Source organism: Lepisosteus platostomus, chromosome 3, assembly GCF_059453375.1.
Source record: "Lepisosteus platostomus isolate fLepPlt1 chromosome 3, fLepPlt1.hap1, whole genome shotgun sequence".
NCBI lineage: Eukaryota > Metazoa > Chordata > Actinopteri > Semionotiformes > Lepisosteidae > Lepisosteus > Lepisosteus platostomus.
In genome coordinates this window covers 34,136,070-34,151,103 of record NC_142613.1, presented here as the reverse complement: position 1 = coordinate 34,151,103, position 15,034 = coordinate 34,136,070, and the positions used below count along the sequence as shown (strand labels likewise).

Genomic DNA, 15,034 nt, shown 5'->3' with positions numbered 1-15,034 from the left:
GGCCTATGTCCTGTAGTTCTGTGAGCTCCCTGGTTTCCTGTACTTCTTCCTGTGCTTCCTGGCTTCACTGCTGTTCCAAAAAAACATGTTTAAATTTAACTAGACAAAAACTGTTAGTCATGGAACCCCACCTTTGTTACTCGGTTATTGATCATGTAAGGACAACATCATCATTCAAATCTCTGAAAATAAAGACCTTCTTGGTGAATTTGGCTGAGTGATATGTAAATTAATATTTTAGAGCATAAAAAAGGTTGCAAATGAGAGGAGACCATTCAGCCCATCTGGCATGATAGTAGCTAGTTGATCCAAGGAAGTAATTCACCCCTTTCTTGAAAGAAGCCAGGGTATCGGCTTCAGCAACATAGGCAGCTAGCAACAGACTCCCACAGTCCTTTATTTTGAAATGTAATTCAAATTTTAAGTTTTTTAGTAATAAATCGTACTACTTCTTTATTAAAGCGCAGCGATGCAATGCACAGTACAGTGAAAGAGTCCCGTATATGCGGAATTAGGCAGGAATTCACTGTGTTGTCTTTTGGAAAGTTGATGCAGTTTTCCCTTTGTTTCTAGGTTAAAATTTGTATGCACTCTTACCTTTGTTATGCTCTTCATGGTTGGCTTCTCTTATGTTTTTTTTTTACAAATGTATTTTAATAGCCACCATCTTTACTTACTGTAGCACTATCCACTGTGCCGTATGAATAGAAACACCATTGCCAATTCAGAAAGCTCAGAGGCCTGAGCCAATAAATTGTTTTCATCTGTGATATGATTCACCCCAGGGGAGGTGGGAGATCCCACAAAGTAATATAATGTGTAGCATGGCTAGAGTCTGGCAGCCGGCCTTGTAAACCTTTTCACTCTCTGGATTAGAGAAGGTGACATCTGATACCAGTGAATCTGGAACATGTTGGTTCCTCCATATTCATGTCGGAATGGAGCTCATTGATTCGTTTAGTCATGGGGCTCGGCTGCCAGTTGATGCAGGTTAAAAGATTAACCAATCAATATATTATCAGTTGATTTGAAAATTCTCCCGTTTTTTTTATTTATTTTTAATTCCAACATTGTTGCTGGGTTTGTTTCGTGCAAAAAGCATTCTTGGCATATACAGGATGGAAATACTGGCTGCAAAAACACTGTTCAGCTTTCACTAAGTTTCCTTTTCTTGGAGGACATTGATATATTCTTTGAAAATCCATTCTATGTTCACTAGTGGCGGAATAGATACTGTAGGTGCTTATGATAGTAAAAAGGTCAGGGACGTGAAGAAGGCAAAGGAAGTTTAATAAATAAGTCAAAATTTAAGTTTTTCTGAAACTGTGCATTTTATAAATGTAGTGTGAACTTTGTATTCTCTTTCAATAGAACTTGACCATCCCATATTAGTATTTTAGTATTGTATGCTTTTAATTTTATTTAAGCAGATGCTGTAAGCAAACCGAGAGAAGATACAAAAACATGTTTAGCTTAACTGAAGCTTAAAACCCACTTTACTCAACACAGAATTGTTCAATCAGACCTGATTACTGAAAGACCAAATTAAGTAAGTGGTACTTGCCAATTACCGTTTTTTATGAGTATGAGCACAGGGGCAGATGACGATGGTGCATGTTTTTTTCCTCACAGCATGCACTGTCAAACCTTCTACATTTTGTTGCACTGAATGCCTCTCAGCATCTATGTGAACAAGGGAGCATTTATTGGAAGACTAAGGAGGACAGGATCAGAATAGTTAATGCTACATGCAAACATGCCAGAGAGGATGCCGTTGCTCAGCAAACTGCTTAGAATGTACCTACTGCTTTTGGAGCCGTGGTAGTATTCAGCTAATGACATATCCCAGACTCTTAACTGACTCAACAGTGCGTCAGTCAAGTACCTTTAATGGTTATGTTGTTAAGTAGTTACTCTAAGTAGACCTTGGAGCTTGGGACTTTTTCTGGAGTTAACACTAAGGGCTTTAATTTTTGAGTTTATTCTCTAAAGTTAAGAGTAAGGGCTTTAGACTAAAGACTAAGGGCTTTAGTTTTGGGGTGGAATGGGGGCTCAGTTGTTAGCATTACTGCCTTACAGTGCTGGGGCCATGGGTTCAGTTCAGGACCTGTGGCACTCTCCGCATGGAGTTTGTATGTTCTCCCTGTGTTCACTTGGGTTTCTTCCAGTTATCCCCGTTTCCTACCACAGTCCAATGGCATACTGGTAGGTTACTTGCCTTATGACAAAAATTGGTTCAGGTGTGAGTATCTGTGTGCGCCCTGTGCTGGACTGGCGGTACCCTTACTTGCACCCAGAACCTAAATCAGATGAATTGGTTAAAAGATGGAGGAGTGTAGCTTTAGTCTTGCAATGTAAAAGATTCCTAAAAATGTATGAATTTTACTAGTTATTACTAGTACAATTTTCCATTGAGAAGCGTCTTTCAAATTTACAGTATGCCCTTTTCCCTGGTCACACCCGAGTCTTTTCAAAGTGGATTTCATGGATTTCTGTGGCTGGTTTCTGGTCACACCAGTTCTTTCTCACATGGTAGTGCATGTGAGTGTGGAAAGTCATAAAATACAAAGGTCAGTCTGACCAGTGAACTCCTAGTGACAGTATAACCATATCAACAGTTGTACAGCAACATCAACCAAAAAACAAGATAATTGGATTTTGTAATAAAAACAACCCTATTCACTAGAAAGATATACACTTAGAAGTGCTGAACAATGTAATGTCTGATCTTACAACTAATGCATATATATGCTATAAAATAAGGATTTTAAATGATAATACACCATTTTGAAATTACTCATCCATTATTCAGAGATCTGCAACTACAATTGAGAATTGGTTTGATGAGACAATCGAAAATGTTGGAAAATCGCAGTCTGATGGAAGCTTAGGATTTGTTCAAGACAACTCATAGAATGTCCCAGCAATGATTAAGAATGCTGTTCTTTAAAAGTGTTTTGAGGCCCCTTTGTATGTACTGTAATGTACATGACTTTAGTTATTGCAGTGCATAACAGCGCAGAATTCCTCTCTTAAAGGTCTGTGAATCTTTATCTTTACGTGGTCCTTGCATCTGTTCCTGGGGTGACATTCCATTACAAGTTAACCTTACAGGAATGCTGTCATTCCTTTATACAACTTAGTTGTTATAGAGCAATTCAGGATACAACTAGTATGTGCATTGGGACTGAACCCACAGCCCTCTGTTTTCCTGGGACAGGCTTTGCGTTAGTCACACGGGGGCTGATTTTGTGTGTGATGTGGAGTACACTCACACCAGCTGCCACTTGGTGCACAGTTGAGCACCACTGCCTGGGGACTGGGATGACAACTGAGTGATGTAGTACCCAGAGTTGAACCAGAGATGTGTGGACTACAGGGCTCACTCCAGATGTGCTCCTTTTACTGGTCACGCATCTTAGTAGACTCGAGATGCGTTTTATCTACTCATTACAGTTTTGTTTAAGTAACTTTCTATATTCTGTTTTTACCTGGTCTGATTGTAATCAATTTTTATTTATTTTTTTGCTACAACTGTGTGATGGTCTATTTACTGATTTCTTTGGTTATTGTGAAAACCATCATGTAGGGTTTTCAGTACTGCTGTTGTGCTTCCACCATTCTTTTCCACTTATCAGGTTACCAGGTTAACTCACCCTGAAACTAGGTTCACGCCGTCTCCCTTCTCTCAATGACCAATTTATTTTCGTGTAATCTTCTCTATTCTCATGCAGGTTTTGACACCTTTCTTCACCCCTCTCCACTTTGCACTTCCTGAGTGGCCTCTCTGCCCCTCCTGCCTCCTCCCCTCTCCCAGCTTTTGTTCTTCTGTGCCATTTAATCTTTGCAGTCTGCCCTGTCTTTCTCACACCTGAAGAAGGCTTCACAGCCAAAATGTCGTGTTTTCGCTCTTCTCTTTTCAGCATGGAATAAACCTAAACCTACCTATAAACCTATAAACCTTCCTTTGCAGCCTACGCATGCTGACGCAGCTACCCACCTGAACTACTTTTCCCACTTATCTTTCCCTGAGGACATTATGTTCCTTAAATTATTGCACCTTTCACATGCTGAACATCGATATTTAATTATTTTAGTCCCAAGTATCCTGAATCTCAATAAGTAAATGTTTGTGGTGGTGTTTATTTTTGTATTGATATCAAGAGGTAAACTTAAGTCCATACCTTTTTCAAGGGGGACAAAAATACTAGTCTGCAACCACATCAGATGTGTCAAAATCAGGAAGAGGTCATGACTGAGGAAGAAACAATGTTGGTGATGAGGTGGCATGGTTGGAGTAATGTAGCCTCTATGAATTGTCTACATTACTCTGCTCTCCTCCCCACTGATATCTGATGTGTGGTGAGCGTTCTGGCGCACTATGGCTGCCGTCGCATCATCCAGGTGGAGGCTGCACATTGGTGGTGGTGGAGGGGATCCCCATTACTGTAAAGCGCTTTGAGTGGAGTGTCCAGAAAAGCGCTATATAAGTGTAAACAATTATTATTATTATTATTATTATTATTATTATTATTATTATTATTATTATGGTGGTACGTTGGTTAGCATTGCTGCTTTTCAATCTTGGAACCAATTCCTGGGGTGCTCTCTGTGAGGAATTTGCATGTTCTCTCCAAGTCTGTTCCAATTTCCTCCCACAATCCAAAAACATACTGGTGGGTTAACTGACTTCTGGGAAAATTGGCCCCGGTCTGAGTGGGTGCATTTTTGTGTCTGTGTGCCCCGTGATGGACTGGCGTCCCATCCAGGGTGTATCCTGCCTTGTGCCCTTTGCTTGCTGAGATAGGCTCCGGCTTTCCCTGTGACACAATACTGGATAAAGCTGGATAGAGGGATGGAAGTAATATTTAATCTTGGTTCTTGGTGTATAATAAAGATGGCCAAAGGCTGACAAAAAGATTCAATTGTAGGCTTTGGAAACAGGGTGGGCTAAGTTGTGGGTTCTGACAAAAACCTCTGACATCTGTTTTCAGTGTCACAGGCTCACCAGCACTCTAGACCTACATCTGAACCCAATTTCCTCTAGCATTATGAATTGATGTTTTAAATACAAGTTCATCTCATAAAGCATACCTGGTTTTATTATTGCTTTCTTTTTGGGAGCTTATAATGCAAACATTGCCCCAAAGATTTGCCACGACCCTGAAAGTTGTAATAAGCAATTCAGTCTTGGTCTTAAGCAAAAGAAAACAGTAATGTCTCTAATTTACTGTGGGAGACCAAATATTTTGATAGTTTGCTGTTTGAAGCCAGATTGCTGCTGTGAACTGAAGAAAACCACAGAAGTCAGAGGCAGTAAGTAATACTATAAGTCAAAAGCAGCAATTAATCGTGGTCTGCATTTGAGAGTCTAGAGCATTCTTAAAATCTATGGCAGTCCTTGAGAAGCAGATGGTATATAAGTAACACCATACTTTACACATGCTTGCCTGTATCTTGGCGATTTTGGCCACTGTAGATTATTCCTGACATCCTCCTCTTATATTTCTTATTAAATCAATATGTCCGGATACAGGATTCTCCAAATTGTGGTTAATTCCCTCTGTGGTGTTTGCAAGGCTGACTCTGTAGCGGTCAATTAGACCTCGGCCTGGTAAGAATTGGTTTGAAATAGATTCTTATCCAGGCAAGTTAATTGCATTAAATGTGTTATAAAGAAAGCACCCCCTACCTCTGGTCTAACATTTTCAGGTAAAGCATGAATTTGTTTAAATTACAGTTTTCCAGTATAACAAATTGAGGAAATTGCTGTATTATTCCACAAATTGCTAGTGACGGCATAACGACAAAACGACAAAAGTTCAGCTAAACTCCAGCAGCAGGGGTCTCTAGCAGTTATTTATGTAGCAGGGTTAATAAGTAGGCAAATTATAAACTCATTCACTGCTAGGCAAATTATCAATTTCCAAAGGTATAGAGCAATTGCAATGTGGTCACTTTAACGTGATTGAACTTTGATTTGTTGAATTAAGAAATTAAGAGCTGAAGGTCACATTTTATTTAAATTATCACTAAAAGACAAGTGTTCCTATAGCAGCACCTCTTACTCAGTCAAAGGAACACTTGTAAGTTACTAATATTCTCTAAATTCAAGTGATGTAGGGTGATCTATGACGAGCTGGAGTTGGAAATTGTACAGGAAGTAAAGAAATCCACCTTTTGTGGAATATGTCCTGTTGACAACTTCCCAGTTGGCTAGTATTTTAAATGCTTCTGAATTTGAGCCATATCTGAGCACTATGAATGAGTTTGAGTTGCCTTCATAAAGATTAAAATAAATAAAGTTTGAAACACCTGAAATAAAAAAACAGGTGTTTTTTTTACCTGTAATTCATATATTGTGTGGAATGTTTTTTTTTCTGTCAACGGTTTTCAAAAATGTTAAAACTATATTTAGACTATTTTAAAAGAGGTTGAGAAACCTTGGATTGTAAAAAATGTGATTTATATGAAATGTTTGACAGTTAAGTTTCTGATTTTGTAAAATGTTTCACCCTTCCAAATTTTTTGCAGATTTCAATTTAGAACATTAATTCTTAAGAGCTGTAGTGGCACAAAATTCCAAACATTGAGTTTAACAATGAAAAAATATGGAGTCACTTTAAACTCACTCCTGGGTGTTTATCTGTTGTGGTTCTCTGAAGACCTAGATTTTCTCTGTATTCAGAAAATAAACAGAAAATAATGTAGCAAATTGAAACAATCTATATTGATTTAAAACTTCAAAAGTACTTTAAACAGTGTTCTAATCCTCTGATGCTGCTTTTTCAAATGTGATTTTGGTCCTATTGAAAAGTGGATCCTTGAAGAAGCTAAACCTAAGCTAAAATCAAATGTTAATCAACATATTGCTGCCTTTTTAAGGGGATGGCACTGGAATATCCACAGCTTTTATTATCTTTATATCAAAGTTCTTGAATGGTTTTCTGTGTAGGTAAGTGCCTCAGATGAAGCAAAATGAAGTTTGCATTGAAAATATTGTCATTCCTTATTGTAATTTATTTTGGCTGTGCTCTCTCGCAGGGTGTAACTGGAGCTTTAGCTGTTCTGATGAAGGATGCCATTAAACCAACACTAATGCAGTCGCTGGAGGTAAGTTAGTAATTTGCGATTTTAATAAAGAGGATAAGAACTCTTAAGGAATAGCATGGATGTTTTTTTTTGCAGTGGTTATTGTTGATAAAACCTTAACAAGCTGACTTTTTCAGCCACAAAGACTTGCTGCTGATCTGAGAAGAGCATCTCGTGCAAACTTTAACTTCAGTTATTCTGGAAATTTGCAGCACTGAATAAATGTTTGCCTTGTGTACACTACAGTGGGTTATCTTTGATGTTAGTGATGTGTAGGGAGAAATGTGTGTTTTGTGTTTTCTAAAACTATCCTATCTTCTTATTTTCCATTTCTTAGAATGGCAGTGACTATAGTTTCAATAGAAGAACTACTAGGAAATATTTAAATACATACTCTGACAGCACGTTACATTACAAGTCATGTAATGTTAAAAAATATTAAATTCTTTTTTAAAAATTGGTTAAAGATGGAACACAACTGTTTGTATGGCCGCTAGAATTAATTTAGTATTACACAGAAGTTGGAGGTAAAGTTTGAATATGTGATTTATACAGTATATACAGTATATATGTATCTGATATAGAATATAATTTTTCATATTTTAATTGAAAGCTTGAAAGTCTCATTAATGGCTTGTAAGCTTATATTTGTTCAGTTAGGTTAGCCACAGTGTTTCTGTGAGGTGATTTGTATTTGTATTTTATTTTCCAAAAATACCACAAAACAAGAAACCATACACTTTCTTTCCTCCCTCCTTACTACCGCTGTTAGCTGTACCCCTTCTGCATTTCTGCCAGACCCTTAATCTTCCTCTACCCCCACTTACACCCCCCTGTTTTTGCACGGAACCCAAAATACTGCCAGTACTTGAATTTTGCACATCAGTGGTATCTAGGGTTACAATTATAGCTGCTACTGTGGCCCTTTCTGCAAGAGTTGTGATGTCAATTTCTCTGTCATTGTAACAGTATGTCATCTTTTAGGTAATCAGTTGTGTCATTTGTCATATGAGGAAAACATGCAAGTAAGCATTTCATTGTACTCGGGTACACATGGCAAGAAACGTGAACTCGATATGGCGTCAGACAACCTGACTGTATCAGCAACACTCCACACCTTCCTCCAGCACCAGGAAGCCAGGCAGCAGACCATATCATATAAATAATGTCCAGTCAGGGTCCAGTCATGCCATGACATTATCATTTAGTAAGACTCCTCGAAAATTCGAAAATTATGAAAATCTGTCTACAAATTTAGCCAAATCTGGACCTACCCAATCCGTGTAAAATAGTGGCCACAGGTCACAAATACATAAGCAATTAGGGCAAACCTGTGGCTCACAGCTATATGTGTTGGTGTTTCTAGTGAGTAGCTACTGTTGATTTGCAGAGGCTGTATTGTCTGTATAACAGATAAAATACATGAAATAGAAGCTTTTACATTTTCAGACAATTCTGTGAATTTAACATGGTTTCATGAAATTAAAACTTTTGTGTATTTTTATTTGCTTTGATGTTCCTTACAAAGACTGGGAAAACCTCATAGCAATGTCAGCAGCAGAAACCAAACTTATGTTTTCACGTCATGGTAGACATGGTTCATGACTGCTTTCTTGCCCAGATTGTCAGAGTACCTACAAAATCCTTGTGTTGGTGTCAGAACCATGAGGGGCCCTGTGTGATGATAAAGATCCCGAAAGAGGCATTAAGTGAATTGGATCCGGGACAATAATGAGAAGCTTTAAGACAATGAACGGGAAATGGCTGATGTACTAAATTAATATTTCACTCAGTTTAACAAAGGAATATTCTTCACGCAGTAGAAGGACAAAGTTCTTCATTAAATAGTAATAGCCCAGAGGAGGCAGACACAACTGTTTCATAAATTGTTCACAATGGGCGTGATACCCATGGACTGGACATGGCTAATGTGATTTTCAACCTTAAAAAAAACTTACCAAAAACTGTTAAGTATGTCCTATAAAGGTTTAAATGTGTTAAATTGTGCACTGCTTTAATAATTATGAGAATAGTAATTTTGTATTTTGTGAAAGCTATGTACTATATGTGTCAGTAGGACACATGGATAAAAAGAAATAGTTTGATACGAAAAGGAGAAATAGATTTACAGTACAACACAATCATCAGAATTTAGAAATATCGGAGTGGTGGAGTCCAAAATAGAAATTCTACAATTTTCCTATTTTCTTTTGGTTTAGGTCCGTCCAAAAAGGGTGGAGAGCTTTTTCCATGTGTCAGAATGTGCAGAGAGACTGCAGGGTCTTTCTGGAAGTGTCACTGGCAGTAACACATGGTCTTTGCAATGAATGTAAGCAAAGGTCTTGCTCTGTTTTGATGATCAAACCTTTTCAATGTCATTATGAAAAATACAAGTGGTATTTTTCCAATTGTATTTGTTAGCATGTGTAGTGTGTAGCTAGTTTGATTTGCGAATGGACTCCACCCATAAGTATACTTTGCGTATTACTAACAAAATACATGGGAACACCTTTATTTTATTAAATGTAAAAATTATAGATCATGTAGAAGGAAGAAAATATTGCACTGCTGAACAGAAAGTTACAATACACTGAGAAAGGCTGTCATTTTGTGCAACAGCAAAAACATGTTTATGAACCGCAGTTTTCAATGTCTTCCCATGGATTTTCTATTAGATTGAAATGTTTTTACAACTCAAATTCAAATAGCTTTATTGGCATCACCGATTAATCGGTGTTGCCAAAACAGATATAATAAATGCAGCATTTACAGTACAAACATATTATTGGACATTTACATACATCACCTAAAACATTGTGAGACAGGATCATTGTCTGTTCCTCAGGCTGACAGGAGATCACATACAGTAGTATGTGGTCAGTTCTGTCTTTCTCCTTCCTTTTGGACTGAGAGCTTTTCTGGTTCTTAACAGGGCCTTATCGTGGTAGAAAATCAGGTCACTGGTTTTTAGGTGTAACCAATAATTTAGTGCGCTCTTCTGTATATTGATTAACAATGGGTATTGGCCTAATTTGGCCCTGCATGTATTGTTAGGTGTTTTTCTCTGCACATGGAGAATGTCTTTACAGAATTCTGATTACATGGCTACTCTGCAGATTTTATATAGTCCTCCTGTACTTTACTACAAAACACCTTTACTGAAAAACAACTTTATTCCCAAGCTGTTTTGAAAGTTCCTAGCTGTTCATGGATGAATGTTTACTTGAATTTTACTAGCTGAGTGAAAAACAAAGACTGGTGTATGTATTCTGAAATCATTTGAACCTCTATTTTTGCACACCGTGGCCAACTAATTTTTAATGTAGATTTGTGCACCTGAACTGTTTCTGGTTTTCCATAACAAAGGGGCGATATATTTTGCAAACAGTATTTTAATTTTTGGTTTTTCTTTGCAGTAGTAAGTGGTACTGACTTGGCCATTAAAGTGTTAAGTTGGAGGATTCAAGTTTGATTACAAATATTCACTTTATATATATACACATTTTTAATTTGTAATTCAACAAAACGTGACATCGTTGGAAGGGGGTTAAAGCCTTTGCAAGGAACTGTATAATGTTAAAATTTCTAAACAGAAAACCAAGCTTTCTTTGAGTGGATGCCAAGATAGAGACAGCAATGTCCAGATTAAACTAAACAGACTGTGATTGCAAGCTGAGCAGCACGTTCAGCATCATCACTCTCAAAATGTATTGAATGTACAGCTAGCGGGAAAGCTGAAAAGTCTCTTAAAAGGCTCTAGGTAATCCTTAATGAACAGCTCCCTGATCGCTGTTTTCGACAGCCCATTTGAGCTCCAACCACGGTTTGCCGTTTTGTGCTAGACAGCGTTACTAGATTAGGAGTGGGAGTTTATCGGTATGAAAGTGGCGAAAAGTATATCTCCACTGGTTAGCATGGAGATATTTTGCTCTTCATATTTTGCAAGACCTTTCCTGCCTTTGTTTTCTGCTCTCCATTTGTCTGAGCTCCTATCACAGAGCCCAGGTTGGCAGGTCCATGGGAATTTTCTGCCGTGCTGGCCCATGCCCCCATGGTGCAAGGTGAAGGCCAAGCCTCTGTTTTCACAGATGGTGCCTGGGGCGTGATAGCCAGAGGCCTGACCGAGTGTCAGCCTTGCTGTGTATGCCAGGTTTATCGTCGTCTGAAAACAGCTCCACGAAACCCACATATGTGTGAGGTCTTCCTCGTTTCTTTCCCCGGTGGTGAATATTCTTCATTTCTAGCCAGAGAAAGAAAGTCCATGGAATGTTATCATGCAATGATGGAAACAGTTTAACACATTAAGGAGCCGGTGCCTCAAAGAAAACTGTTATTTGTTTGCGTAGCCCTCTGTCTTTTGGGGCGCTGAGAGTAAAAATGATCGCCATTGCCTCTGACAAGCACTCAGATAAACAGACACCAATCTTTTAAAAGCTTTAAATGATGCAAAGCTCAAATGGAAAAACAAAACGTTGTGCTAAATACACATTTGATAATGACCTGATAAAGAAGAAACAGATTGTACTGTGTTAAGCACTAGGTACTGTTCATGAAGGGACTGTTTACTAATAAACAGGCTCTTTAGAGAGTCTCCCTCTTTAAAGCCAGTTGAACCAGATTATAGAAGCAATCCAAAAAGTTGCATGAAATCCTTCAGTCCTTTACCTATTAACTACCAAATGGGTTAGATGAGCCAAATAACCTCCTTTCTTTAGTAACCGTTCCTAAAAAGGATGTTCATGCTACAATATTGGCAAAAGAAGACTTCAAGAACAGCAGAATTTGTATGTTCTCATAATACAGTAGTGTTAAAATTACTTTGAAATGTGTGAGGTTTTCTCAGATCCTTCTGCGTCATCTTTAATGCGTTTTTTTCCTAATTAAAACTTTGTTGCCAGTATGTAGATATACAGAATGTTACTTGTTCACATCCAAGACAATATGTATGAAGGGTCTTTATGCCCCATCAGTTCTTCATGATTATGTTTGGTCTTTAAGGTGGTCCTTGACCTAACAAAATGTTTCAGACACAATGATTTTTATTTTCAAGCGCAAATTGTACTGCCGTCTAAAAAAAGGTCATCTAAAAAAGCATGGTAGATAATCATTAATAGCATTGAAAGGTTTCACAAGATATGATAGGGGTGTGGAAACGGTTTATGTGGTTTTATGGTAAACTGTTAATACTGAGTAATACTGAGAGTTGCTTTTTCTTGGTCATTATAACCAAATCCTAAGTATTCTTTGCACGAAAACTGAAACATGAGGTTACCAGTTCAGTTAATATTGTTGTAAAAATCACAAAGAACAGGGTGTCAGTTTACGTAATCCATAAAGAGTTTTGCATTTGGTTTGCAGAAATCTTAATGAATCTTATGTATACATCATTTTCCCCTGCCCTTTGTCAGTTTATGCTTATTATCTAATATTTAGATAAGCATGCTGTATGTAATCACATTACCTCTGTACACATTCAGCTCGGCTGATAGAAACCAAAGCCTTATGAGCACATTAACATTGTTGTTAAATATGTAATACATTTGTCATTTGCTTCAACACTCTGGGTTGTTTCTTTGTACCAGCCCTGTCTGTAATATCCCTTGTTTTGTCATATTAATGATCGAGCTAGTGAAGACAGCTCGATCTGTTTACTCAGCTGGTTTGAAGTCGTGACTGAGCCTCGATGAAGGGGAATGTTCACCCCCTGAGCAGAAGGCAAACTGGAACTTGAGATCATCTCATACATCATTTTCTTATGCAAGCCTCTTACTGCTGAGTTTCCTCTAGTTCTTAAACTAGTCCCAGGCACAAACAACCAAAAAAAACCTTTACTAAAACTGTTTTAATGGCTAAAGTGTGGAGTTGAAGAAATGTGCCGCTGTGCACAACCATCTGCTTCGTATGGTTTGCAGTGATCCCATTCAAAGTTTCTTTTTGAGTTTTTGCAGGGAGATTTCAGTTGCTTAACTTGCTTGTGCTCGCCCCATGATGTAATGGCTTCTTTTGTTTTTCTTGGGTTACACTTTATTCAGTCTCCTGCCTTATGCATTCTCCTTTACCTCCTTGCGTTTAAATCGATTGCATGTGTTGCTTTGCAAATCCATCTTACAGGTAATGGCAGTGCCTCTCATCCTCTCACTAGAATACCAACTGTTCAATGAACAGACTACATGCTACACACTAACCTTGTGGACTTCTGAGGGACATTTAAAGTACAACTAAAGTACAACAACTGAATGACACTATAACCCTGTTGATCTGAGCTGAAGAGATGGCACTAAACAGAAAGTGCTGTTTGGGGAGCAAAACAAGGTTAAGGGCAAAGGAATTAATCTGGTTTCCTGTTGTTGCTGTAATACTTCTCTTGGGCATATCTGTATCCACTGTGTTCCTTTTTTCCACCAACAACAGAAATTATATCATTCACACAGATTAACCCCTATTCTATACCTGTGGCAACTGTTTTTTTCTCCAGCTGTTTTTTTTCCATGTTCTAAGCTTTTTTTTTGTTTCCTGTAGGATGCTTACTGCTGAAAACAATACTCTATTATTTTTGTTTTATACAGTAATGTTATTTGGATGTGAAATGGTACAGAAGCCTTGTGTGTGTGCATTTCATTTAGCAGGAATGTGGTGTCCCTACATTGCTCTCATCATAACAGGAGTAAGCTTGTAACGTAAACCTTTTAGTTGTTAAAAGTATCCACCTTCCTGAAAAGAAAATGCTGCAATTGGCTGTTTATTTTGCAATTTTGAATGCGAACAGTTCTGTCTAGATTCTAAACTGATCTAAGTAGGTTTTCTGTCAATGCATCAAATTTAGAGCCTGTTCCTCAGCTCTGGTGAAGCTGGCCTGCCTGGATGAATTGCTGCAAAGAAACAGTTGTTAAGAGGGCAGAATAAGAGGAAGAGACTCGCCTGGGCCAAAAAACACAGAAACTGGACCATGGAGGCCAGCTTCACGCAACCTCCTCTGAACAGTTGATGTTGAAACATCTGTACTTCTACAGTAGTTGCATTGAGCTCAGTTTATATTTCAGGGGTCAGTTAGTCACCGGTTTTGCAGACTTGTGACTCTAATGAACGTATTCTCTAGTGCCTAACCATTTTCGGTCCTTATGAGTGCCAGTTTCTTCATATCGTTTGATAGTCTTGCCCACAGCAGTTACTGACACTCGCAAAGTTCTTTCAATTTTTCTTCAAGATTGACCTTTATTTCTTAAAGTTATTATAGACTGTCTTTTTTCATTGCTTGCTGAGCAAATTTTGCCATGTTCATTCAGGAATGACAAACTTTTGCCCATGCTCCCTATATTTATAGTAATCGTGGATCCTCACCTGTTTACCAATAATTGGTGACAAAAGGTAAATGAGATAATGTGCTAGTTAACTGTGAGAACATATAACAAAGACAATTTTTAACTTATTTTAGCATTCTAACACCATGTTATACACAATTCTGATTTTTAACTAACATGGGCTTCAGACTGAAATTCGCTTTCTTTGGGTGTTCATTTTATTGAAAATGAAAAACTAACATACAGTTTAAAGCACAGATAATCATGAAAAACCTGGTTTCACGCAGGTGTACTCAAACCCTTGACTGGTACTGTATATCAGCAGTTGCATTTTCTTTTAGGTGTTTTATTTATGTATTATGTAAATGTATTATTTAAATATAAATCAATACTTTTTTTCAGATGTTTTATGTGGCTCACTGCCAATGTATACATGCATGTATGCAATGATTTTAGTTGCTAAACTGGGTAAATATGATTTACCTTTTCCTAAACCTACAGAATGAAGTTTCTGATAGACTTTTGTTTTACCATGTGGAACCAGTCTCCTGACTTTGTGATATTATCATTGTTTGCACATTAGGCTTCTTTGTTTCTTGAATGGATTGTTGGTCAATATACTGTAAACCCTATTTTCTTTCTCT

General features: G+C 37.8%; 1 protein-coding gene across 1 annotated transcript in view; it reads left to right on the top strand.

Moving 5' to 3' along the window:
* mthfd1l (methylenetetrahydrofolate dehydrogenase (NADP+ dependent) 1 like) overlaps positions 1-15,034 on the top strand; it is a 116,186-nt gene that overhangs the window by 34,099 nt on the left and 67,053 nt on the right. The window contains exon 19 of the mRNA XM_088625393.1: positions 7,045-7,113. Within this exon, the coding sequence (XP_088481519.1) occupies positions 7,045-7,113 (69 nt within the window). The remainder of the gene's footprint in view (positions 1-7,044; positions 7,114-15,034) is intronic.